At 50.3% G+C, this 27,350-nt stretch overlaps 1 protein-coding gene across 4 annotated transcripts in view; it reads left to right on the top strand.

The window, feature by feature from the left end:
- Positions 1 to 21,754, top strand: part of EPHB2 (EPH receptor B2) — a 144,510-nt gene extending 122,756 nt beyond the window's left edge. The window contains exons 7-16 of one of the 4 annotated variants that reach the window (XM_065038196.1): positions 2,157 to 2,319; positions 2,978 to 3,086; positions 3,249 to 3,364; positions 5,768 to 5,890; positions 6,315 to 6,562; positions 7,703 to 7,918; positions 11,305 to 11,454; positions 15,276 to 15,469; positions 16,111 to 16,266; positions 19,825 to 21,754. In XM_065038196.1, coding sequence (XP_064894268.1) covers positions 2,157 to 2,319; positions 2,978 to 3,086; positions 3,249 to 3,364; positions 5,768 to 5,890; positions 6,315 to 6,562; positions 7,703 to 7,918; positions 11,305 to 11,454; positions 15,276 to 15,469; positions 16,111 to 16,266; positions 19,825 to 19,933 — 1,584 coding nt within the window. In that variant the 3' untranslated portion in view covers positions 19,934 to 21,754. The remainder of the gene's footprint in view (positions 1 to 2,156; positions 2,320 to 2,977; positions 3,087 to 3,248; positions 3,365 to 5,767; positions 5,891 to 6,314; positions 6,563 to 7,702; positions 7,919 to 11,304; positions 11,455 to 15,275; positions 15,470 to 16,110; positions 16,267 to 19,824) is intronic. The other 3 variants (XM_065038198.1, XM_065038197.1, XM_065038199.1) reach the window with 3 other exon arrangements.
- Positions 21,755 to 27,350: the final 5,596 nt, after the last annotated feature.

Below are 27,350 nucleotides of genomic sequence, written 5' to 3' on the forward strand. Positions count from 1 at the left end.
TCTTACCATCCATCCACACCGGAGCACTATGCAATCAAGAGCTTAATGCGAGAAGTAATTATCTCCATTAATGTTGTGTTTCAGCTGCTTTTCAGCTGTGAGGCCAATAGTCTGCACAAACCCAGGTCATATAGAGTATAATCAGCCTTGCAAATGCTGATGGACTTGCAGTTCTGCTGCAGCATGGTGACCAATTGAGAACGCAACAGACTCTCCCAGGAACAGGAGAACACTGGTTCAACACGGTCAGCCGTATGGAGACCTGTAGTGAATGGCTGTTCTTTGTAATGTTGTTGGAACCGCAGCTTCTGGCTGTGCAGAGGATCCTCTGTGCGAAGGCACCAGCGCTGTTCTCAGAAGTGCATGAACATGAAGGCAAAGTCACCAGATAGCTAACGATGTGGACAGTGGAAAAGAAAGGAGACCAACTGCCCCCAAAGGCGAGCTCCATCATTTATTCGAGGGCAAGACAACCTCTGATTCATCCGTCGCCCCAGCAGCTGAGGACACAGACGCCTCCAGGCGGGGTTTGCAGAGCTGGGTGCAGACTCTCCATGGGCTCCTATACGCAGCCAAAGCAGCACAGAGAGCAACGTCGTGCACAACCCGCATCACCGCGTGGGAAACCTTGGTTCGTTAGCAGAAGGGACCTCCTACCTGATTGCCTCTTTGATACCCCCTGTCCTCCAGGAGCCCACTGCAGAAGTTGGAAACTTTGCTTCTCATTGAGAGTTTCACTCTCATCTGGTGTTAGCACGAGAAGAAATCTCTCCATGGCCCCGCAGTGGCGTTGCACGCTGAGACAAAAGGCCAGTCCCTTGATCACACCCTCAGCCCCACTTGATGGGATGGCACAAATGGTGTGGCTGACTTCTTTCTGCCATCCCTGCCTGCTTCTCATGAGGTTCTCTCACCTCACTGGGGAGTCTGCGTGTGGGTGGGAGCTCTTGGGTTTTCCGAGCCCTTTGCAGTGATTGAAGCCAGCAGATCTCAGGGACTCACTTGTAAAATTGCCCGCTCGGATTCTGAGCCGTCAGCTGCTGATCTGTTCCAACCAGTGATCCTACCGAGGCAGCCTGACCTGCCAGAGCAGAAGTGTTACCAGAAGGGATAAGCGCTGTCAATGTAGCTGCAGAAATTTGATTTAAAAATTGGTGCCTGTGTCCTCCATAAAAATGGGGGCTCTTACTCAGCTTGGCTTTCCTAAGATTTCTCTGTTTTCCAGAAGTGTTGTGCTGTTTTCATGCATTGCTGCTTTGCACTGATGCTCAGGACCCCATGGCTGCAGTCACCTGGCCAGCCTGCCCTGATCACAGGAAGCACCACATCCAGTACAGTCTTTCATCCTCTGCTGTTGACCTGTTTCTGCCTGTTCCTGGTGGGGACAGTGGCTGTACTCTTGTGCCTGGCACAAGGAGATCCTGGCCCGTCCACCGGTGCTTCTGGATGCTCAGCTAAGGGCATAATTGCCAAAGGCAGTGATGTATCCATCACCTACACAAGTGCAATACCATCTATACCATTATGATATGAATGCTCAAGTCCTCAGCTAGGAAAAGCTGCGCACAAGGGGCAAGACAAAAATTTGGAAGTAGTCTCATTGTGTCTTTTAAATATCTTTTAAATATGCTCTTTGATTTCCCAGCTTGGAAAACCTGGCCATGGCCCCTGGAGAAGCAGGCTCTGGGCAGGGGGGTGGTGGCAGTACTTCTGGGGTCCAAACACCTGTGTTCAGGTCAACTTCACCTCCAGATGGGGAAGAGCAGATGGAGAGGGTGCTGAGGCCAATCCAGGCACAGGAGGAGAGGCTGAGGAAGAGGGACAGTGCTGAGAGAAAGCCGGCACACAAGAGAGAAGCAGTTCCCATCCCCACTGAGCTCAAGGCTTGGAGAAGCGACCTGAAGTTTCTAGCTGACACCTTCATCAGAGCCTTTCCTGAGAGGTGGTGGGGCGCCCAGGGGCTTCCCTGCTCCCATCCCTGCTTCTGTGTCCCCCTGTGGGGCGGCAGGCGTGGAGGAATGGCCTGTTTGTTCAGGTGTCCCCATGGTGGTCTCTGCACCCCCACTATCCTGGTGAACTGTGCTTCCTTCTTCTCAAAATGCAGCACCTGATTCTGAACTCATTGTTCTGATGACAGATTTGTGTTTTCTTGGCAGGATCTGAGTGAGTTAAATTCAACAACAGTGAAGAGTCCCACCAATACTGTGGCAGTGCAAAACCTCAAAGCTGGCACCATCTACGTCTTCCAGGTGCGCGCACGCACCGTGGCCGGGTATGGCCGGTATAGCGGCAAGATGTATTTCCAGACCATGACTGAAGGTGAGTCTTCAGCTGCCTCTGCATAAAGGTGACACGGGGTCTAGAGAGACTTGAACAGGATGGAGATGCACTGGCAGTGGTGCTGGTCCCTTTGCTTTTAGCCTCTTCAAGGCTGCATTGACAAGTCACAGGCATTTATTGAACCTGGCAAGACCTGCAGAGAGGTGTGAGCACTTGGTGGTCCATACAGGGAGTCACATAATGTAGGCCAGTTTCTCCCAGGCTTTTCTGGCATGGGGACACGGCCATTCAGTTGGATTTAGAAGAAACAGTATTTATGATTTTCATGTGCACAGCTGTTGATGACAAATGCAGACTTGGGTCTTTATTTTCTAAATTTGTGCTGCTAAATAAAACAGGCCAAGCCAGTTTTGTGCCCCCAAGGCCAAGGAGCAAGGCACAGCATGCATCCGTGGGACTGAGCTTTCCCACTCAAAAGGGATAGCTACATCCAGCCTTCCTGCAGGGGCACATCCCCGTCACAGCCACATGAGCTGATGCCTGAGACAGCACGAGCTGTCCAGGACAAAACCCGCCCCACAGCAGCAGCCACACGAGTGTAGGGTGGTGCTCAGGGCCATGCTCTGACCTTGATGAACTTGTTGGTGTAGACCCATCCTGTACCCCGGTAACCCCTTCCCTCTTCCTTGCATGCCAGCCGAGTACCAGACCAGTGTCCAGGAGAAGCTGCCGCTCATCATCGGCTCCTCCGCGGCAGGGCTGGTGTTCCTCATCGCTGTCGTCGTCATCGTTATTGTGTGCAACAGGTGGGTCAGTCTGAGCGCACCACCCGGGGCTGGGGCTGTGCAAGGACAGGGCGATTGGGGTGGAGGTGGCAGGAGAAGGTAAAGGGGAAAGAGATGCCCCTGCAGCACATCCCTTGTCCCCACTGGACCCGTGCTGGTGCTCAGGACTCTCTTTCTTTCCAGAAGACGGGGATTTGAGCGTGCTGACTCTGAGTACACCGACAAGCTGCAGCACTATACCAGTGGCCACAGTACGTACCGCGGGCCCCCGCCAGGCCTGGGGGTCCGCTCTCTCTTCGGTTTGTGTTCCTGTTCACTCATTCCTTGCGGCATGTGGGGGGGGCTCAGGCCACCCAGCTGGGTGCATGTGTAGGCAGGACCGCTGTGCAGTTTAGATTCCCCACCAGTCCCTGTGACCCGCACCCCTGCCCTGCTGCGTGTAGCCCGTGGTCCGCGGACCTGTGTGCTGATGGGTGCCAGCTGTGCAGTAAACACCCCTGCGTGTTCTGCAAACCCCCGCTACGTCCAACACACGCCCCTCCGTGTGCCCCTGCAGCCTCATCCTCTTCTGCCATGCAGGCCCTGCCACCGCACCTTGTCCTCCCGCGGCAGCTCCCGAGCTTTGCCCAGCTCGTGGGCAGCAGAGAGACCCCTCTCCCAACCCGGGCACGTCCTGCAGAGCACTGTCCTCTGCAGGAGCCACGTACCTCCTGGTGCCTTTGCTTGAGCCCATCCCAGTGCTCCCAGAATCATAATAGGTGTCAGGTGTATCTATATCTATGGGTATATAATGCAATGCGTAACATGCCCTCTCTTGCAGCCTCTCTCTTCCAACATCTCTGAAGGGCACTCCCTCACATCCAGCATTCCTGCTCCAGACCTTGTTGCCACCCTCTCTTGCCTCGGTTCATCCTCCTTCCCCTCATTAGTCCCTGGCTGTGTGCCCTCTGCAACACCTTTCTACTCCCTTACCAGAGCCCTGTCACTATAATCCTGCTTCGTTCAAATCTCAGTTGTTATTTACCTCACGTTATACTTGCAGCTTTAGGATTTCTGTCCTTTTTATACCTTGTTGCTGTACAGACCTGGGCCTTGTTCAGATGGAAAACACCAGTAGTTTCAGCACAGGATACACTATTTCTTCTATTTGCCTGGGAAACATCTCCCCAAAGGCACGGACTGCAGCTCGGTGCCAGCGTGGCGGCGTGCTGGCTGCGTTGCTGTAACTTCCCAGGAAAAATGACACTGTTTGAGAAAGATTATGGAAATGCAGCTCTCAGTTGTTTGTCAGTCCATGCTGCATGTGTAAACATACATTCACACTTTCTCCCGGGGTCTGGTGCGTAACATGACAGCTTCAGGCTGGGATGGCATTAATAGCTGTGCCTCACAACTGTCGGAACAGGCTCGATGCCACCGGATAGAGATGAGCTGATAATGGGCCTGTGGTGCCTTTAGCCACATTGTCACTCAAAACACCAGTCCAAGACACAGTCCCTGCTTGGCTCCCAGCAGTGACTGCTATGGAGAGGTTATGGTTAGACAATCGCCAAGGTGTGGGGAGCCTGTAAACTATGGAAACATTGCAGCAACTTCCCTCAACCCCGCCAGCATCCTACATGTGGAGCTGGGACTCATGCCCCTGGTTCTGTGTTGGGCTCCTTATTTAGTGAGCTGTGAGCTCTGCTCTCCAAACACCAAGTTTGGGGTGAGCCAGCGGACAGCAAAATGAGTGTAGAGAGGGGAGAACTGCAGGACTGCAGCTAAGAGCTGTCCCACGGTGTAGGTAGCATGCAAGGTGGCACCAGCAGTCCAGCCTCACCATTCCCGTGGCCATTGCCTTCCACGTAAACATGTTGTTGTGTCTTCTGCTCTGCCTAGAAGGAAGAGTTGGTTTTTGCAATTTCCCCAGTGTCCCTTACAGCTTGTCCTGGTCGTGCTGAGGCTAGTAAGAGAGAACCCAGCCTCCAACAGGGTTACCTGTCAGGAGAACATGGGCCTGGAGTGTCTGTCCCACTTGCACTGTCCCTGCGGGGTCACAGACACCCACCATGGAGGAGTGAATCTGTTTTGGTGGCTGTGTCAGTAGTACCAAGCACCTAGAGCTGTAGATATCCATGCAGAGAACCAGGAGCAGCACGTGCCTCAGTGTACGTCCCAAGGCAGACCCTCGGCACCGCCTGTCGTGTGTGCTGAGCCCGGGTCTCCTCCTCCCCTTTCCCGTGCCTCTGACGGACACTGCGCCGAGGTGGAAGCAGCAAGCATGGGGCAGAGCTGCAGTCTCTGCAAATGGTCCTCTCGCAGCATTAGAGCACGATGGGCATCGCGTGGCACTGGTATGCCTGTGCACCGCCTCCCGAGAGCTAATGCTTCCCTTGCTTTTCCTCTGGATGTGCTAAAGCTGAATCGAGCTGCAGAGCATGTGTGGCTCTCTGTGGTCACAGTTTGCAGTCCCAGCTAACAGCGCAGTCCTCCGCTGCCCAACAATTTCATTAGAATCCAGCTTCAACAGTCCTGTGCAAATGTGGCTCTGCATGTTCTTTCTCAAACTGCTTTGCTGTATATGCTTCATGTCCTTGATTATGCAACTTGCTGAGCTAAAAAAGACGCTCACACAAATAGGTTTCTCTTTTCCTTGATGCCAGCCATGGGTCATTCCATTTGCATCTGTCTGTCTGACTGTCTCCCTCACCTTTATGCAGTGACTCCAGGGATGAAGATTTATATTGATCCATTCACCTATGAAGATCCCAATGAGGCTGTCAGGGAATTTGCAAAAGAAATCGATATCTCTTGTGTCAAAATTGAGCAAGTGATCGGGGCAGGTAGGTGAACTGTGAATGTCTGGCTGGTCCTCAGCAGCACAGTCTCCTTTGTGGTCTCAGGCTTTGATGAGGATTTAGCCTTACATATACTGGGAAGACTAGTGTCAGTAAGGTCTTACACTTAGGCCCAGCCTGGGCTATCAGGAGCAAGGTGGTCCAGTGCTAGAGGAGCAAGTCCATCCAGTGCTGGAGGCAGAGACTTCCCATGTGCGTATATTGTCCAGTGCTCCTCACCAGTGATGAGTCCACCTGAAGGGGAGTCCTTGGCGTGGGTTGAGGGAGGAAGCACAGAGCAAACGGTGGGTGGTTGGCTCAGGGGTGTGCAGGGTGGGCACGGCTGGAGCCCATCGGAGCAGGGTCCCTGGGGGAGAAAGGCAGAGGTCTGGGAGGCTGACAAGCCCTACCTGTTTCCCTCTGTTCGCAGGGGAGTTCGGTGAGGTGTGCAGTGGGCATCTCAAACTTCCTGGCAAAAGAGAGATCTTTGTGGCCATCAAGACCCTGAAGTCTGGTTACACGGAGAAGCAGAGACGGGACTTCTTGAGTGAAGCCAGCATCATGGGACAGTTCGACCACCCCAACGTCATCCACCTGGAGGGGGTGGTGACCAAGAGTTCACCAGTCATGATCATCACCGAGTTCATGGAGAATGGCTCACTGGACTCCTTCTTGCGGGTATGAGATCCCAGGAGCATAAAATCATAGAACAGTTTGTGTTGAAGGGACCTTCCCAGCTACCCCAGTGTCCCCCCTGCCATGAGCAGGGACATCTTCACCAGCTCAGGTTGCTCAGAGCCCCGTCCAGCCTGGCCTGGGATGTCTCCAGGGATGGTTCATCCACCACCTCTCTGGGTACCTGGGCCAGGCTCTCACCACCTTCATTGCAAAAAAATTTCTTCCTCATGTCCAGCCTGAATCTCCCTTCTTTCATTTAAAACCATCACCCCTTGTCCTATCGCAACAGCCCCTGCTCAAAAGTCCGTCCCCATCTTTCTTATTGGCCCCTTTTAAACACAGAAAGGCCACACTAAGGTCTCCCCAGAGCTTCTCTTCTCCAGCTGAACACCCCAGCTCTCTCAGCCTGTCCCCAGCAGAGCTGTTCCAGCCTCGGGTCATTCCTGTGGCTCCTCTGGCCCCTCTGCAGCCCCAGAGGTCGTGTTGACCCAGAGTTGGACCTGGAGGGGCAGGCTCCCGGTCTGACCCCGTGTGACAGGGCCCTTCACTGCCCACCGTCCCTGGCCACTGGGGCGGCTGCTGTGCCGTCCAGAGGTCTGTGTGTCAGCAACAGACATGGAAGTGGCACCAAGGCTCTCATCTGTTATGTGTGTCCACTCATACTAGCAAAAGGCTGCACCTACCTGTCCACATGCCCACAGATGCATTTACAAACTGCTTCTGTGGATGTGGAGGGACAGTCTGAAGTAGCTTTAGCACAGCAGGACTTCACCTCAAGCTGCTCTGTCTAAATATTTATAGGTCTGAGTTTGAAGTGGTTAATTCACTATGTTGAAGGGACATAATCTGCTTAATATGAATAGATTGTCCCTTCTGAACCCTCCTGTGCAAGGTGTGGAAGATCTGCCACCCTCGGATGACAGCAGCCACCACAGCAATGCCCATAGGGTGTGCGAAGGCGACTTCCAGCCCCTGTGAGCTCCCCACTGCCCACCCTCTTGCTTTGGAGGGAACACACATACTCATTGCAGAGCGGTGTCTTGATAGCAGCACAGAAAGAGGCCACTGGCTGTTTGCCTGGCCATGGTGGGCCGTGAATTTGCTCCTCTGATGTGGCCTCTTTCTCTCTCTTCCTCTAAGCAAAATGACGGGCAGTTCACCGTGATCCAGCTGGTGGGCATGTTGCGGGGCATTGCGGCGGGCATGAAATACCTGGCCGACATGAACTACGTGCACCGCGACCTGGCTGCCCGCAACATCCTGGTGAACAGCAACCTGGTCTGCAAAGTGTCCGACTTCGGCCTCTCCCGCTTTTTGGAGGATGACACCTCTGATCCCACCTACACCAGTGCACTGGTAAAGCTGCTCTCTGGAGCGGGGGAGGGAGGGCGGTGAAGGAAGGACTCGTGGAGATGGGGACATTCCCTGTTGACCTGAGGAGCACTTTGTCAAAGTGTCAGCAGTGGAAATAAAGTGCCAGATGGGAAAGACAAATGAAATGAACCACAGAAGATTTTCTCTTGCAAGGTCTTGTCCAGTGACTGTTGATGGGCCCTATAGTTACTCCTGTGTATAACTGAGCCTCTTCCAAACATGCCCCTGATAAAGCCGGAGTTGGGATGATGTATTATTCCCATCCAGCATGTGTCCTCTGAGATGCTGTCCTGACAGATTGGTTGCCAAAGCATTAAGTCTGGGGTTTTTGTTCGATTGTGCTGCCCAGTTGTCCGGGAGGCTGTGATCCTTTTCATGTCATGTCACAGGCCCAGGAACAACGGACTGAAGTGTGGGGACTGTGCTGGGAGAAGCCTTGCAGGACTAGATCCGAAACATCCAGAGAGTATTCCCGAATTAGAGAAACTTTCCCAGAAATGGCTTCATGATCACCTAACAGCCTCTCAGGAACACTGTGGTTAGCAGTGACACAAGTGCCACTGGGGATTCGTGGCCTCTCTCAGGCTACAGAATGTGCACTGGGACCAAAGGATAATTTGAAGACTTTGTTGTTCAGTGAGATTGCAGCCAGGAGTTCTCATAAATACCATTGCTTGTGAAGGTGTACAGCATTGCTCTGCAGTGACGCTACAGGATCAGCGCCTACCTGCAATGTCTATAACAGGACTTCTTGGAAGCAAGTATTGACAGAGCTGGGGCGTGATCTGTTGGAAGAACAGGCAGAAAGAGACCTGGGGGTACTAATGGACAGGAAGCTCAACATGAGACACAGTGTGCCCAGGTGGCCAAGAAGGCCAATGGTGTCCTGTCCTGTATCCAAACTGGCGTGGTCAGCAGGACAAGGGCAGTGATCCTTCCCCTGTGCTCTGCATTGGGGAGGCCACACCTGGAGTGTTGTGTTCAGTTCTGGGCCCCTCAGGTCAGGAAAGAGATTGAAGTGCTGGAGCGGGTGCAGAGAAGAGCAACAACACTGGGGAAGGGACTTGAACACAAGCCCTATGGGGAGAGGCTGAGGGAGCTGGGCTTGTTTAGTCTGGAGAAGAGGAGGCTTAGAGCTGAGCTCAGCACTCTCCAGAACTACCTGAAGGGCAGTTCTAGCCAGGTGGGGATTGGGCTCTTCTCCCAGGCATCAGCAATAGGACAAGGGGCCAGGGGCTTCAACTCTGCCAGGGGAAATTGAGGCTGGAGATTAGAAAGCAATTCTTTGCAGGGAGAGTGGTCAGGATTGGAATGGCTGCCCAGGGAGGTGCTGGACTCACCGGCCCTGGAGTTGTTTAAACTGAGATTGGCCATGGCACTTAGTGCCATGATCTAGTCAATGGACTGGAGTTGGACCAAGGGTTGGACTGGATGATCTCTGAGGTCTTTTCCAACCCAGTCCTTTCTGTGATTCTGTGAAATAATCCTTCCCAGATCTTTCGAAGTGGCCACAATTAGGTGTCTCGCATAGCTTTTAGTGAACTGTAACAGTAGGTGAATACCCAACAAACACATAAAATGTGCACTTCTATTCTCATCTGAACTCGTGTATCGTCAGACAACAACCATTCGATCATACACAGTCGTCCCATGACTTTTAGAAACACTGGCAACATTTGGTTTTGACAACGTGATCCTTACATCCAATTAACTTTCCCTTTGTTAAGCTAAATACATGGAAGCTTCTGGTGTTTACTGCTGTTTCCTGTTCTTGTGCCTGTAGCTTTCCTCTCTGTCATCTCTCATTTATTCTTCTTGATCTGCAGGTACAGTAGCAGGACATATATTATCTATAACCACAGAATATGTGCACCCACAATAGCAGAGTGCCAGAAGTAATGTTATCTTTCCCTTCAAAATGCATCACCCTCAAACATCCCGAGATGCATGAGAGTTTTTTATTATAATTAACTAATAATTATTATTCCCACAAGGAAACCCCAAGTATATCCAGTCTGTGATTTCTACTTTAGGACTTCTTTCTTAGTCATTTTTAAAATCCACTGCTTGTCAGGAGCTCTGTGAAGAGTGTGCCTGATGGAGATAACATCATGTTTGGTATAGAATGCTTGGTCCTCCATCTCTTGTGGAAAACAAACTATTTCTTCTGAGGTTTGTGGCAGTGAGAAGATTAATGAACATTGTTTTGTCACTAAATAACTACCACATCTTACTAAAGGTGTCCCAGGACTTAATGGGACTCAGACCCTGTACATGCTAGAATAATGAAAACAAGATAATGTTCCTTAATCTTCTCACAGCCACAAAACCTAGACAATTTTGCTTATTTTCCAGCACAGGGGAAGATTTTCTCTTCAGAAGGTCCCTTGAGTTGTGAACAGCTCAAGTCCAAAGACCCCAGTGGAAATTCAGGAGGCTGCAAGGGCTGGAGCAGAACCACGTGTCCCTGTGGCCCCATGGTGCATCACTCCCGTGGGAGTGGACAGTCCTGATGTCTCCAGAGCTGCTGGATCATGGAGACCCCAGTGCCCACTCAGTCCCTCCCATTTCCCCCAGTGACCAAGCATGCCATACTAAAGAGCATGTTCACTCCTCCTGCCTCCAGAAATGGACAGGATCCAAAACTGCTGGATCACATATGTATCAACAAACAGACTGACTGACACATGATGCATTCTGCTCAAGAGGATGATAAATCATCGCCTTCAAAGAGCCTAGAGATGTAGAAAGCTGAAGAGACTGGTGTTCTAATTCCTTGTATTCTGCTCTGGAGGTAGCTAGGTGACAGCAAAAGGGTGGAGGGAGATTCAGAGGGGATTAGTTTGGATTTTTCTGTGTTCATAGCCATTAATTTTTCTACAGAAGATCCTACCAGCACAATGGGCATTTTGTCATGCTGAAGACTGTGATGGCAGTAGGCAGGTGGGAGGAGCTGGGCTTGGTTAATATGATGAGGAGATGAGGGAACATCTACAAGTGACCTGTGGTACTTGAAGGGCAGTTACAAAGAAGACAGAGCCAAACTCTTTGCAGTGGTACCAATGATATAACAAGAGGCAACAGAAAAAATCATGGCTTGGGAGGTTCGAGATGAATAACAGGAAAATCTTCCCCAGGAGGGTTGTGCAGCCCTGGGAAAGGTCACCAGACTGGGGGAATCATCATCCTCGAGGGCTTCCCACACTTGACTAGACAAACCACAGCCACCCTGATCTAACGACAGGGATATTCCTGCGGTCCTTTCCTGCTGGATTTTATCAGCGCATTGGAGGCAGATGTTTCGGACACTCATCTTGGTCAGTTCCCCTTGCTCTTTCAGTTACCGTCCCCTTTATGTTTTCCTGCAGGGTGGGAAGATCCCGATACGGTGGACGGCACCTGAGGCAATTCAGTACCGAAAATTCACATCAGCCAGCGACGTGTGGAGTTACGGAATAGTCATGTGGGAGGTGATGTCGTATGGCGAGCGACCTTACTGGGATATGACCAATCAAGATGTGAGTTGTTAAGAAAAAAAGAGCAGAAACACCGAAATTGGGAGCATTGCAAGGCCAAAGCATGACTACAGCCAGACCCAACCTGTGGCATGTCCAGAGCCTTCTCTGTCATGGGAGATGTGTCCAAGGTCAACCTCTTTGGAAGAAGTAATGGGGATAACTTTGGCTTTTGTTCTGATCGCGTTTTGTTGCTGTGGCAGAGGTTGGGGACTGTCCAACACCCGCTGCAGTAGGACAGGGTTAATGTGAGCACCCTCGGGGGTGGTAGACAGATGTCCACGTGGAGAGGGAGCAGGTGGGTGGGAAATGAAATGCTGCCACTGACCCAAGAGCTCCTGGAGCAGCCGGCAGCTCTTCATCTGCAGGAGACCACAGGTTTAGTGAAGGTCTGTTACAGAGTCACACGATGGTTTGGGTTGGAAGGGCCCTTTAAAGCCCATCTAGTCCAACCCTCTGCCATGGTCAAGGACATCTTCCACTAGATGGTCATTAAATCTCCCATGGCAAACTTGGACTGTGGTGTATAAAAAGCCAAGCAACTTACAGCTAAAAACCAAAACCACAAGGTATTTCAGAACATGCTTAATTTTAAATATAATACTTTGTGTCTCTAATTCACGTGGAACTGTTACTTTCAGTCCTTGTTCCCTGAGACCCGGGCAGTTTCTGTGAGCCATTTCCTCCATCTGAGGATGACCTGTGGCTGCAGTCTCCTTTCAGCACAGCAGTGCCATTCTCCTTGCTGCTCTTCACCTGATACCTGGGTGACCAAAGCCCATCTGTCCAGCGGCAATGAGCACCATGCAGAGTGCTACACCTGCACCTGTGTGTCCAGAAGACTCCTCTGGTGTGGGGCTCCTTCTTCATGCAGTCTTTGCCTTGTGAACCCTCTGGATCTAACACCAAGGTCCTGGGTACACCCTTTGTGTGCAGAAGGCCTGTCCTCCCACCCTTCTGCAAGCATGGGTCTTGCAAACCTGCATGTTGAGCATCTGCCTGGCTTCCAGCTTGTTTCAGAGCTGTCCTGAGCAGCCTGTTGGAAGTGCTCAGACTGCCACCTTCATCTCCATCATCCTGTGGGGCCCACAAAACACCCTGCCTTACAGGGAGTGAGAGCCAAGTGAGTCCTGCAACTCCTCCTGCCCCAATGGAAAATCAGACCTTTATCAAGTCAATATAACTTCATTCATGCCATGCCAGGTTTTTCCAGAGTAGGACAATTTCTTCCCTAGTGCCTGGTGGGGAATTTGTTCAAGTGAGTCCTCAACGCCTGGAGCAGACAGATGATATCTTAGCATCCTTGGCTGTTCATGGCCTTGCCACAGCCCCTAGCATACCAGAAAAGACTTTGCATCGATTGTTTGAGCCAAAAGGGAAGAGGTTAGGGGCATGTCCTTCTTGGAAAAGACAATTTCCTTCCTGTTAAGGCTTCATTATCACCTGCAGTTTCAAGCATTTCCTGCAGGCAGGTGTCACTGCCCTCGTCCCTGCCTTGGCATCGCGCTGTGCACACAGCCTTCTGCTTTCCCCCACCCGTGTCCTCCTCTCCCAGACCTCTTCCCTCAGTGGTTTCTCCTGCCGCAACCCCTGTGCTGCCGCAGCACCAGTTCATCTGGCAGGGACGGCACAGCCCCGTCTGCTGCGTGGTGCCTGTCCCCAGCCTCTTCTTCCCCCTCTTCTGCCGCAGGACATTGCACCCCGGGAGCTGTCACTACTTAATTACAGCTGATCTTCCCTGTGATTGAGAACACGGTATTAATATTCGCTGCAGATTAGCCTCCTGACCCTGGGGTGTGAGAGCCTGGGGAGGCTGCGGGGAGAGGAGACGGATCCTGCAGCCTGTGCCCCCTCGCGGGACGTGTCTGCTGGCAGCGAGCGGGCAGCTTGTCGGGAAGCGGTTTCATCCATGCTGTAGACGAGCTCTTGATGCTTGTGATGATCGTCCCCAGCCCTGCTCGCCCCGTGCTTCCCCTCCCTTCTGTCTCAGATAGATCTGCCATCCAGTGGGCTGGGAGAGGGGACAGGTTTCCTCTTGGGAGAGTCCCTGAAGGGGCACCAAGAGCTGCACAAAGCACAGCAGCGATGCCCCAGCTCAGACCTTCCCAGGCGCAGTGGGCTCCGTCATGTCCAGCCGGGGGGCAGAGGGGAGGGAGGACTCAGACACCCTGCAGCAGCAGTGCCAGCCCTGTCTGTCTGGGATCAGCCTGCCCAGCACCTTGCCCGTGCGCACCAGTGTCTGGAGCACCCTCCCAATCTGTTCTCTCCCACAGTCCATCGTAAACCCTGCCACATGCCCACCGTACACCCCGGATTGCTTGTCATGGATCTGCCACCCGCCCTCCCTTGGAGCAGCAGCCTCCTACCACCACCACACCCCAGTGTCACCTTTCCACCAACTTTCCCTGCTGTTCTCCCGGTCCCAACTGCAGTAATGTGGATTTTGTTTATGCAACCTTCCTACTCAACAATATCTTCACCATGCTGCTGTATGGGTATGGCTAGTCCTTCCCCAGGAGGGTGATACAGCCCTGGGGTGGCCCAGCAGGCAGATTTCTGTCCTTGGAAGTATGCAGGACACGGTGAGAGCAGCCAGAGACATTGAGTCCTTCCTCTGGACCACTGAGGGAGGGTTCTATCAACCTCCCTCCCCTTTTTTATCGTCTCTGTGGAGAGCTGGTCATTTCCAAATGCTGCCCCTGATTTCTCTTACTGCAGTTCTGGTTTTTATCCGCAGCCATGTTTTTTGTTGCCATGCACAAGCCTGTTTCTAGTGTCCAAGGCTTCTTCTGCTCACCCCTCAGTGCCCGTGCTGTGAATATGACCAGAGGATGTGTAAGGAGAAGCCTGTCAGTGCCTCTGTCAGAGGAACATATGTCTCTGTAGGAAGCTGTGCAGTTCCATCCCCCTTGATTGCCCAGGAAAGGATGGAGGGCTACAGGTGCAGAGTGACAGGGAGACTGTGTTCCCCTGGAAGAAGATCCTCTAGCCCTGTGCATGTGCTGTTTCCACGGAACACTCCAAGATCAGGCATTTTCCCACGTCATGTGATGCAGTAAGGAGAGACCAAAGTCAGCAGCCAAAGCCTTCCTGCGTTGGCCCACAGATCTGCAGCGGGACTTGGGCAAGCTGTAGCCAAGTTCTCCTGTGCCTGGCTCTTCTGACCAAGGTATTGGTCCTCCCCACTGTGAGCTTCAGTTTGCATGTACGCAGGACTGTGGGCAGATCCAGCTCTTACTGCTGGCTTAGCACACCCAGGCCTGTCCCCTGGCATGACACTGTCACCTGGAAGGGCTGGGTTGTTGGCAGGAGTAGAAAGCACAACTGGAGGAAGGAAAGCACAGAGGGAGGTTCCCCCACCTGTAACTCAGGAGCAGACCCGTCACTGGATGGGATGTTCTCCTCCCCGTGAGCTGCTGGGCTGTGCTGTGTGCCTGTCTGAAAACACGAACCCTTCTCTCTGACTCGCGTTTCTCAAGCCTGGAGCTGCAGGCTCACACGTCCCTGTCAAGGTAGCAGGGATGGTCTCTTTTCCCAGATTAGGAGACTGATGGGCACAGCTCATCACAAGCAGTCAGCGAGGCTGCGTGTCGCCTGAGCATCACCTTTGAGGACAACATGCATGCAGACGGCTGGAAGCTACGGGGTCGTGTTTTGCTGCAAGAGTAGGCGGCTGAGATGATGGGCAGCAGTAAGTGCAGGCACAGAAGCATCTTTGTGGAATGGCTGGCCATGCCAGCCACTCTCAGGATCCAAGAACAGGAACATTATGAGTTAAATAGGTTTCATTGCCGCCGTATTGTTCTCTTTTTCTCCTCTTGCAGGTAATAAATGCTATTGAGCAGGACTATCGGCTGCCACCACCTATGGATTGTCCAAATGCCCTTCACCAACTAATGCTTGACTGTTGGCAGAAGGATCGAAACCACAGACCCAAATTTGGGCAAATTGTCAACACCTTAGATAAAATGATCCGAAATCCTAACAGCCTGAAAGCCATGGCACCTCTCTCCTCTGGGTATGTATCTCTGTCTTCCTCTTGTCCTTTGGTATCTATTTGCAGATCTGCTGTCCTTTGTGTCCTGGTGGGCATCTCTCTAGGATAGCTGTTTTAGAGGCAGCTTGGCCTGCTTTGGTCCTTTATATGAAGACCAATAAAAGATGTAAAGGTCACTCTGATCTCTCTCCTTGAACAGGTTAGGTCTGGTGTGTGCGGACAGCTCACTGAGTTGGGCAGTGTCCTGTGCACAGGTAGAGCAGCATCTTGGTTTCATGTACACGACTGGCTGGATGGATGTCGTTGTTTGGTAGTTGGCATTATGATGTTTCCCTGGACTGGATGGGGATACACCAACTTGTGGGAAGCACATTATGAGGATGTACTTTCTCCCCTTGTGCACCCAGGATTTTAGAGCTGCATCCTATCGCCTTTGATGTGTCCTACCTCTCCTGTACAGACTGACCCAGAAGGACTTCTCTGATGCTCTACACAGTCATTCCCTCAGTTGAACAGAGCACTTTCTGGGTAGTACTTCTTAATATGGTGTAGTGCAGGCACTGTGAATGATGCTGGTCTGGGTCCCTCTAGCTGATGGGGGGTACAGAAATATGTGTGTGTGCTGCTGTCTGTTCTGCTCATTGCCCATTTCTGTGTTGCAGGATGAACCTCCCCCTTCTTGACCGCACAATCCCGGATTACACCAGCTTCAACACTGTGGATGAATGGCTGGATGCCATCAAGATGAGCCAGTACAAGGAGAGCTTTGCCAGTGCTGGCTTCACCACCTTTGACGTAGTGTCTCAGATGACTGTAGAGTAAGTTCCCAGGCTTCTAGTCCCAAAGCACAAGGAGAAGTCTCGGTAGTTTAACAACAGTTGGTTGTTATTGAATTAGTTTTCATTTTCACGTGATGTAGTTTTACTTTTACAGAATGTGTTGCTTAGTGGACTCATTTTTGGTCCGTTCAGTTTCTGCAGAGCTCTCAGTTCTGCAGGCTCTGTCTTGTCTCCAGACTGTGCATCTGTCTGTCGGTCCATAGCTGCAAAATTCGTTTCCACCCTATCATGCTGCGTGTCCCCACTGTGAAAACCAAAACCCCCATACAGGTCTCCAGAACCCCAGCATGGAACAAAAGGAGATTTCAGGCCAGCATCAGGCAATTCTCCATCCACTCAAGAGTGCTTTTAGACCCTGCAGTCCCTTGGATGTCTGGCTTGTTGGTGATGGAGACAAGCAAACAAATTTGTGTCTGAGAAAGGCCTCTGAAAGTCCAGATGTTCCAAGTTTGTTCTGAATTGTCCTGCACCCGCTCCAAACAGCCCTCAGTGACAAAACCTCAGCAAGTTCTTCAGAGAAAGCAAGCAGCTGAAATCCATTCGGGGGGGCTTTCTGAATCCGTTGGGACTGGCTGGGCTTTGATGCCTCGGTGAAAGGCTTGTGGTTGGTTGCAGTTAGCTTTAGAAACCCTGCCTAAGAAAGCACCAAGCATTGAAGCCATCTGTAAGTGCTACATCTCTGTGCCTGGTAACCAGGATTTGGTGCTTAATTCCAGACTTTAAATCTACCAATGAATCAGAATCCGTTCACGCAAACAGCCAAACTGACCTTTTCTGGCATTTTGCTTTTATTTGCTGCCAGGAAAATCACATGGTAATTCTGACTGACTGTATCTGTGGTGCAACCCCAAGGCCCTGGGGATGGTTGTGGCACACTATGGGCTGTGTCCATACAACAGGAGGAGTGTCCATAAAATCTGAAGGACAGGGAAGAAGAACTTTGACCAATCTGGGACATCACACCCGCACCGCAGCCCAGCCCTGCCGGGGTTGTGTCATATATAACAGCAAACAGTCCAGACTGCAGTCTGTTTTTCCACAGACATGCTCAGTGTCCCTAAATACCACTGCTCCCTGTCCATTACCAGGTCCCACACAATATGCCCCGTGTTCCTCTCCAGGTGCCTTCATCACAATCACAAGGGTGTCCTCAGCTCATGTCCACACCGGTTTTGACAAACCTCCCTTTCACATTTCTCACCTGCTTGACCATAATAATAGAGAGAACGACTCTCCAAGCTCTTTTTCCTTGGGAAGTCACAGAACAGTTTGTGTTGAAGGGCCCTTCCCAGCTCCCCAGTGCCCCCCCTGCCATGACAGGGACATCTTCAGCAGCTCAGGTTGCTCAGAGCCCCGTCCAGCCTGGCCTGGGATGTCTCCAGGGACGGTTCATCCACCACCTCTCTGGCCAACCTGGGCCAGGCTCTCACCACCCTCAGGGACAACAATTTCTTCCTCATGTCCAGCCTGAATCTCCCTCCTTTACTTTCAAACCATCGCCCCTTGTCCTGTCACAACAGGCCCTGCTCAAAAGTCTGTCCCCATCTTTCTTATGGGCCCTTTCAAGTCTGGAAAGGCTGCACTGAGGTCTCCCTGCAGCTTCTCTTCTCCATCCGAACCCCCCAACTCTCTCACCTGTCCCCACCAGAGCTGTTCCAGCCTCGGGTCATTCCTGTGGCTCCTCTGGCCCCTCTCCAGCAGCTCCATGTGTGTCTGTGCTGAGGACCCAGAGCTGGACCAGCACTGCAGGGGGGTCTCACCAGAGCGGGGCAGAGGGGCAGGATCCCCCCAAACCTGCTGCCCATGGGGTTGGGGATGCAGCCCAGGGCACCATTGGCTTCTGGGCTGTGAGCGCACATGTCCGGGTTGTTTCCAGTCGCTCATCCCCAGAACCCCCAAGTCCTTCTCCACAAGGCTGCTCTCCATCCCTCCATCCCCAGCCTGGATTGGTACACCACCTTCTAATGTTTGCCGGTCTTTGCAGAAGCAGATAATCATGTAAGTGGAGCTGAACTGCCATGAGACAGTTTTCTTCAAATTCTCATAGCCAGCAAAGTGTAAATGTTTATTAATACTGCTTCAGTTCACCGAATCCACGTGTTTTCAGCACTGACCTACTTGAAGGGTTTCTCACTGGTTTGTCTGCAGGCTGGGACACCTGGGCTGCCAAAGGATCTATGTCCAGGGCAGAAAGCTTAGGAAGCGCAGGGCTCTGCAGAGCCACAGACTTAATCTGGTTTACAGACGTGAGTGAAGACGTCAGGCTTTGTTCCTAATCAGAACAAAAGCAAAAGACCAAGTGCCAAACTCATCCAGAGGGAAGTTCCCTGGCTCAGCACAGCTGGCTGTGGCAGAGGACGGAATGAAAGCCCTTCAGCAAGAAAAGCAACCACTGTGAGGGACCCAGTCCTGGTGCCAGAGCTGCGTGGTGTGTTAGCGCATTTCCAGTTGCTTTGCTGAGCACGAGTCTGGGCAGCAGCAAAGCTGTGGCTTGGGCTCACTGATCTCAGAGGACATTGGTGTGAAGCTGTTCAGGGTGGTCTCCAGTCAGTTGCCTATGGCATACCCAATGACCACCTTTCCTTCTTCATGCTCCTTTTGTGTGAACAAAGGGACAAGCTCTAAAGCAAATCTACTGACTCATGTGCCAGTCATGCTAGAGGGTTTTTTCCCACCTTTCCTTCGATCTCTTTTTTACCCTTTGCCCATTGACTTTCACTCTAAAACAGAAGAGGGTTTTGCCGTGCTTCCTCTTGTAAGTCTGCTCCTGACACTTAAGGAAGAAGTCAACTGAAAATCCTCATGAATTCCACCCCTTCCCTGATCAGAAGAATTCATGACTGAGATTTATCCACCAAGAGGGAGCCGAGTAGCAAACTCAGCTGGAGTGATCAGAGATAGGAACAATGCAGAGTCACAGTCATGCTCTTGGCATGACCTTTACTTTTCCCAGGTGCCTAATATCTATACAAAATAGAAGCAGTGTGAAAAATAGATTGCTGTAATTTAGCAAAGAGGATAACTAGCGAAAGTTTATCGCTTCATGGCATCATCAGATCAAAGTAGAAGTAGCAAGAACAGCCATCATCTACACTGAGATTCACACTGCTGAGGTTGTAGCACACACTGTTCCTGGGTCTCCAGGGGTGAAAAAAATGGGTTACTGTGTCACGAAATGAGAAAGAGGATCCAAACATGTATAGAAAAAAACCCCCAGTGATACAAAGCTGGAAAACCTAAAGCAAATCCCCATGCGAGCAGTGAGCAGAGCCTGTGGTATTTGGTTTCACACTCTCGATTGAGGCTTCCAGCGCTCTGGGGACATTGCAGGTAGCAAAAGACGGGGAGGATAAGCCAGGAAGAGGCAAAGAGGAAGACTAGAGGTTTACATGCATTTGTTGCATTTATGGAATAAATCTGTGGAGACTTAGCTCCCTACACACTGTGCTCCAGCGGCACGGTCGTACACGGGCTTGTTCTGCTGTGAGAAAATGCCTCCTGATATTCATGTGATGTTTGTTTCTTTTCCTCCCAAAGGGACATTCTGCGAGTTGGGGTCACTTTAGCAGGACACCAGAAGAAAATTCTGAACAGTATCCAGGTGATGAGAGCACAGATGAACCAAATTCAGTCTGTGGAGGTTTGATAGCTACGTGTCCTCCTGCTCCTCTTCCTTGAGGCCCTGCTCCCCTCTGCCCCTGTATGTCTGAGCTCCAGTTCCTGAGTGTTCTGCATGGACCAGAGACAGGCAGCTGCTCTGAGGATCACGGCAACAGGAAGAAACGCCTTGTCATCCAAAACGAGACGTTGCCAAGAGCTTCTAGCATTTAAGCAATGGAAAAAGGGAACAAAAAAAGACAGCTATTTTGAAACAAACAAACAAACAAAAAACTCTATGAAATATTTTTAAATAATAATAAAGCAATTACATTCTTGAAAAAGGCTCCAAGACCAATGGGAGTCTCCAAAGGGAGAGAAAAGAGCAGCTTCATCTGTTTCCTCTTGCACAAGGCTGCTGCAGCCGGGCCCGGTCACCTCTGGAGCAACGAGACTTTTTCAAGAAGATGAATGCAAAGAAAGGTCAGGAGAAGCACTTCTCCTTGTCCCACGGGGTGGTGGCTCTGGGAACGTGCTGCAGCCAGCAGCCCCTCCGGAAAACCCCTGTTAGCAAATCGAAGGGGAGAGAGAGCTGAAGCTCTTTGGTGCTGTGGAACCAAGTGCATCTCAGAAATCAATGGACTTCTTCAAAAGATGAAGACTTTTTTTAAAAAAACAAAACAAAACAAAAACAAAAACAAATACAAATAAACTGAGACTAGAAGAGGCTGTTTCCAACAAATGAGAAGGAATCTGTAATGCTTTGGGGGGTGGGGATGGGGAAAACCAATCCTTTTTACATCTCTTATTTTCTCTTGTCATGGAACAGTTTTGTGAGAGACAGTTTCCTAAGGGTCCGTCCATCTACCCTCCAATGGCATCATTGTCTCATACATATCATATGCACAAGACTTTTAGTGATGTCCTCACTAGATGCCAATGATCTTTTCCCGGAAGACTTCCCAAGTACAGTATGTAGTAGTTTTTGATTACAAATGCTGACGTGTACCTTTATTTTTTGGTTGTCATTGTTGGGAGATTTGTCCTTTTATCTTGTTTTGTTAAGACCAGTTTGTGAGTTTGGGGTTGGAAATTTTTGGTTGGTTGGGTTTTTTTTTTTTAATGAAAAAGAAATTACATCTCCAAGCATCATATCATCCAAGAACTTAAAACCCTTCCCTGCGGAAGGAAAATTGCAGCTTATTGACAATATGCCAGGAGAAAAATGTTTTTATATGCACATTTCCTCCCGTTTGCTTGTTTGTTGTTTTGCGGTTTGTTGTGGCCTGGCAGATGTTTCTGACCGTTGGGTTTGCAGTTGCTTGCCAAGATGAAATGACCACCCGCTCAATTCAGGGCCGCTGGTGCAGGGGCAAGCGGCATCACGGAGGGTTTGGGGAGGGGGGGTTGGTTTGTGTTGAGGAGGGAAAGACAGGAGGGTGATGAGTTGTGGGAGGGAGCAATGACTCCACAGCTGGATGTCGGAGCGTTTTGGGAACATCTGGCTGCTTAGGGAGGTGTCAGGTTGGTGCACGTACCACAGGGAGGCAGGTTGAGCCCGGGCCTCCAAGAGGAGCTCGTGGTGTTTGGAGTCTGATCGGGTGGGCTGCCAGGGTGAGGATGGTTCGCCACGGTCACCAAACTGTGCAGATGTGCTCTGGGGCCTTTGGGCACCCACTTCCTTCATTAGGTGATGTGCCGGGGGCTCTGAAATGGCTTCAGTCTCGGTCACCGCGAGGAGACCCTGCAACAGCAAAGGCAAAAAGCTCTGATCTGGTAGCTCAGGTTCCAGAGGCAAAATTCTGTGGTTGGAGCCAAATGGTCAATCAGTGGATTTACAAATAATGGAAATAAATACTTCAGTTACTGACCAGGTCTTTGGTATGTGTAAATGCCAACAGCCAAGTGCAGGGGGGCTACAAGTGAGAATTGGACTTATTCTCCCTGTTCAGTTCCACCTCATATCCGTTCAAACATGCCTACGACCACCCCTCTCTGGCCATGTGTGGCGCATTTCCACACATCTCGTAGCCATGGCCAGAGTAACTCGTGTTTACAGCCCCTTGTCTGCCACTGCCATGTCATTCCTACAGTTCTCCACTGGTTTTCAGCAGCATGAGGTGTTAAAGGCGTGTTCAGTGGGAGCTGCTTTGCTGTTTTTTCCAGGAGCTGAATCCAAAAGGAAGCGTGTCTGCTGTGGACGAAACTCCCAAGCTGTCTAGACCTCTGTGGCCAGACATCATCTCCCTAGACTGCTTGTAAATATGGAGCCATTTATAAAAGATGTAGTGTTTTCTGCTTCCAGACCAGATCCAACAATGAAGCACTTCTGAGTGGCAGCAAGTGAGATACTGCTCTGCTCAGCTCTTGCAGTGTCCCAATATTTGGTGCACAGCTCCAGCAGCGGGGGCCTCACCTGGAGGAGTGTTCCCTCCAGCCCCGATTCACCTGAAATCTCTAGTGAAGGATTATATTTGCATTTGTATGTAGCATTTTGTGTTCTTGCATCCAAAAGCTCATCTCTAGTCACATGAACATCAGCAGCAGGTGTGTGCTGGGTGCACAGGGACGTATTCTGCGCTCAGTGTCCACAGCCCGCCCGCTCTGACAGCAGTGCCATTGCTCCATGTCTCTTTCAGGTGGTGTACAGAGAGGGGTGAGAGGACCATAGGCATGTTGTATGCAGGTGGTGTCTGGACATAACCAGCTCCCTGTCCTGTATCCGGCCTGTTTTAGCCTGTGTGTCTATAGCCAAGGGATGCTTTTAATATCCTTACATTTAAATCACTGCTCCTGGTCAGGAAATGGACTCAAGTTTAAAAGAGCAGCATGCAAAAATTGGTGGTGTCAACTAAACCACACGAAGTGCTTGCAGAGGACACGGAGAAACAAGCAGTTTCTCTGCACCCCGTCCTGCAGGGGCGCGGAGCAGCAGCGAGAGCTGCTCACACGGCGCGTCTCCGTCTCACGTTGTAGCTGCTGTATTTTAACAAGGAACAGTTGCCGGTCTTTCCCAAAGACGTCTGAAGCTGTTTGGTGGCAGTCCATGGTGCTGTGCCACGTTGTCTCGCCACAGCCAACCAGCCACTTTATGCACAGGGAGCTTTGCAGGGAGAACTGTCTGTCTAGAAAACTCACCAGCAAATTCCTGTGGGGCGGCCATGTGGAAGGAGCACGTGATGCCCTTCAGTTGTCCTTCCCAGACAATTCTTGACTGTTCTCTGCCATCCCTCGCATTCCAGCAGACACTAAGGAGGAGCAATGGCCAGTCGTTATTAGACAGGGCTTGGAAGGGCACTTCAGGTCTTCTTCATTTGGAGACATTTTGTCTTACTGCACTGAATCTCCTGACTAACTACCATTATACACATCTACCTATCAGACCCAGCGCACTGTGAAGGACAGGACCATCCCCAGCTCAGTGCCACCGCTCGCCAGAGCCGTGGCTGCTGTCTGCAGGACACAAAAAGCACATCCTTGTCTCTCTTCTGACCAAAAATCACACGGTGTTGGTACTAAGAGTAACACGTTCCCATCTGTTTGTACCAGGCGTCACTGTGACATCTGCCTGTATTTGACCATGTAGGACTAACGGAGAACCGGACCTTAAATAGAAATTATCTTAAATAGAAATGACTGCAATTTTCTGCATCCCTCAAGCTCTCCTGGGAGCACGAGGAACCGAGTTCCTGTACAGTACTTGGGCTGTAGATGCCTCTGGAGCTGCTCCAGTGGAGGGCAGAGTCACGTTCTTAAAGTGACTTTAACTTATTTATTTTGTGAATATCAAATGTACTGCTGTGACATACGAGTCTAATGGCAAAAATCAACTTCATGGAGAGAACACGTAACAAGGGGAGAGGGCACTTGCTAACATTGACACTGTGAAATACTGTTGTGCATGTGCATGTGTGCATGTGTGAATACTTAACACAAACCGTGACGATGAGATTTTCAGGCAGCTTGTTGCAATTTTGGCATTTCCCCTCCATCTTCCAAGCCTCTTCCAGACTGCCCTCTCCTGTTCCCTGCTGCCATCTGCTGAGGGTCAGCGCGTCCGGTGCGGGCAGCGGCGCTGAGCGCGACGCTGGGCTGAAAACAGTGGGAAGTTCAAATCGTGCAGACAATCATGGGTCAGAGTGGAGAAAGCAAAGTATATGTGGATAATAAAAAGTTAAAAGAGTCTCCATGCTGATATATTTAGTGGTTTAGTGGGGCATTTTCAGCTATTGCCACCAGCTCTTTATCTGGATTTAATAGCACAGGGGTGTGCCAGAAAAAAGGAAGAAAACAACTTGTGAGGTACAGCACTGGCTGGAGGAATCACTTGTCCTTGAGGAATCACTTGCCCTTGAGGAATCACTTGCCATTGAGGAATCACTTGCCCTTGAGGAATCACTTGCCATTGAGGAATCACTTGCTCTTGCACCTGTGGGGACACAGAAACAGGGCACTGTGACCTGCACTCCCCTCCCCAAATTATCTTCCTCCCTCCCCAGTAAAATCTCAGAACTGCCTTCCATCAACATAATGGAGATTCGTGGGTTTCAGCAGCAGTCTGATTTCTCCCCTCCACAGCATCCTCAGTGCCAAGCAGTAGTTTTCATTGGCAGTAATCCACGCTTGGAGCTTCCATGTGGTCCAGGTGAAGGTGACTGTCACAGGGTTCACAGGTTATGCAGTATTAATTTACTATTATAATTAAAATGTAGAGTTTTATCCCACAACTCCTACCAGTCATTATACAGCAGAGTCATCTTCTTAGCATCACTGACCCAGTACACACCTCTGTTAGCAAGAAGAGAACCGTGTGTAGGGAAGTGTATAAAATAGTACCGGTGCGGGGCTGGGGAGGGAGCAGTGCTCCATCTTCATGCAGCCCTGGCTTGGGAGATCTGCTGGAAGGGTCTGTTGAGCAGGTTCTGCTCCCTCCACTGGCTGCTCAAGCACCATCCAGTGCACAGGTGCCTCCTGGTCTGGCGCATCATGAGCTAAGGAGGATGTTTTATCAGTATTAGGTGCTGGCAGTGCTAATAATGCTTTTCCCACACCCCTCGAAGTTGTTTTTTGAATTGGTGTTAGAGGAAAGGTTCTCCCGCAGTCATCGTCACGCAGTCTGCCGATGGGAAAAACCTGACTGTAGGGAAAAACCTCTTGGTGGGTTTGAGCAGTTGAGAAAACTTCTTGTTACATTTTCCAGGCTGATTTGTATAAAACCTGGAGTCAGGGCTTGAACTCCACTGCATCATTAACAGTTGTATCCTCTGATAGTGTAATAAAACTGTGGCTGCCTCGGGTGTTTAAATCCAAAGTGTCTGGAAGTATCACTCTTGTCTGGTTTGTTTTAGCAGAGTATTTTTTAATGTATTTCATCTTCCTTTCTGTATACCTGTCTTGAGGTTCATTTAATGTAGGTCTTTTCCATCTTCAAAAACTTCTTCACATATAGGATTCAGTTTTTCCCCCTTAAAAGGTATATGAACCGCTAATATAGTACCAACTTCATTTTTATATTCTGCTGAATATTATCCAATGCCATAAAGGCATCTTCTTTGCTGTGTTCTCCTCCTTTTACACTGCAATCTCTGTGTGAGCTGGCGTTTCATCTCTAGGACCAATACTCCTTTATATCAATCGGTTAAGCCAAAGGACGTGTCCTCATTGTTGCATGATCTGAGCTGTAACTGCTTGCAGTCAACACAGCCACACTCTGTCCTGCAGCTCTGTGGCCTGAGCGCTGGTCCTGTCTGCTCATAGCGTGGGTTCCACCATGTTCACAACTCACACAGTTCTGCCACTGGCTGTCTTACAACCAATTCCCACCAAAAAATTATCTTCCGTATGTTTTGTTTCATCTCGTCATTGCTGAGAGCTGCTTGAGTCCTACTATGCAGAATATATGTGGGTTTTTTATGTTCAGTCACATTTTGGCCTTGTCTTTAGTCTTCTCCAGGATGACTTTGCTTCTTATAACTATTGATCCCTTCCCAAAGACCACACACAACTTTGGTCTGTGTTTGCTTCCATATGTGTTGCAATATCCCATAGTTCTCCTGGAATGCTCCCTGCACTGTGCCAATATTCCCTGGAATTTACCTTATTACTCTCCCTCTGTTGTTCCTGCCAACTCCACCTACAAATGTTACTTGCAGAAATTTGGATCTGTAAGCAAGAAGTCCTCTCTCCCCGCAGATCTTTCTCTTAATCTACATTCTCAGCTGTCTTACAATTGATTCGGCAGTTTCTCTTCCCCTTTTTTTGTGATTCTGTTGTGCTCGCAGGAGTGCAGCAGCAGCCCCGCTTCTGTAGCACCATCGATCACTGACGCGCTCGCTGCAGCCACAGTCCGATGGATACTCATAGTGCCACTTATTGCCATTCCTGCAAACACGGCACAAGACTTGACCTCGCGTGCCTCTTTTTTTTCAGGAAATACATTTTGCCTTCATGAAAAAAGAACAAGAGATGTTTGGTTGATTCTTTTCCACTTCTTTCATTCCAGTAAATTTCAGGAATTTTTCGGTTGCCTCAACTGTTCTTCTACCTCTAAGGTCGGTCGTCAGCTCCTGCACAGGTGCCGTTCTGTATCCTTTGATGATTCCTACTAAGTTTAGGAGGAAAGGATTAAACTTTGTCAAGTCTTTAATAGCCAGTAGCTGTGTTAGCAAAAACTAATGGAAGGAGTTCAAGGAGTCTAGGGGGAAGCACATTGTTCTAACCTCAGGTTTAAGCGGACAGTCCCTTTTCCCCTGAGCTGCCTTTCTTCCCACTTCCACCCCACTGACTCCGGTTTGTGGGGACTGAGCTGGTTCGCGAGTCTGGGAGATGGAGGTTGACAGAAGCACCAGACCCCAGCTGAGCGTTGTGGGCACCAGCCTGAGACAGATGATGTGGCAAATCCACACCCTTGTTTGGCCTTTACTGGTGGACAACAAATGTGAAGTGTCTGATTGGTAATAAATATGGGCACTCAGTGGCTTTCACAGGAGAATGTTGTTGAGAGCCAGCAAACCTCTGATGTGCGGCTTCTCAAATACCAGCAATACTTTGTTCTCAACTCAAAAAGGATACACAGAAACTAAGGAGTATACAGATACGGGCCTCAGGAACAGCCAGAAGTCTTTGGGAGGTAAAAAAGATAAACGTTTTGATTCTTGGTCTGGCAGAGTTAAACCATGATGATATAACATTTCATGCCATCGAATCAGGAAAGCAAGGTGAATAAGCAGTAGTCACTATTTTTCACAATAAAAGCACTAAGACAGATGAATCAGAATATTCTTTGGCACAAAGCACAATCATTGAAGGACAGAACTAATTGCTGGGAGGACATTGATACCACGCACTTGATGGATTCAAAAGATGACTGGACAAATTTTTGAAAGAATAATCTCCTCAACACAAAAATACCTCTTCCAGTTTTTCTGGGTCATGGACATCTGGGGGCATGGGGTGTATAACAGCAT

The sequence above is a fragment of the Columba livia genome, chromosome 21, assembly GCF_036013475.1.
Source record: "Columba livia isolate bColLiv1 breed racing homer chromosome 21, bColLiv1.pat.W.v2, whole genome shotgun sequence".
Lineage (NCBI taxonomy): Eukaryota > Metazoa > Chordata > Aves > Columbiformes > Columbidae > Columba > Columba livia.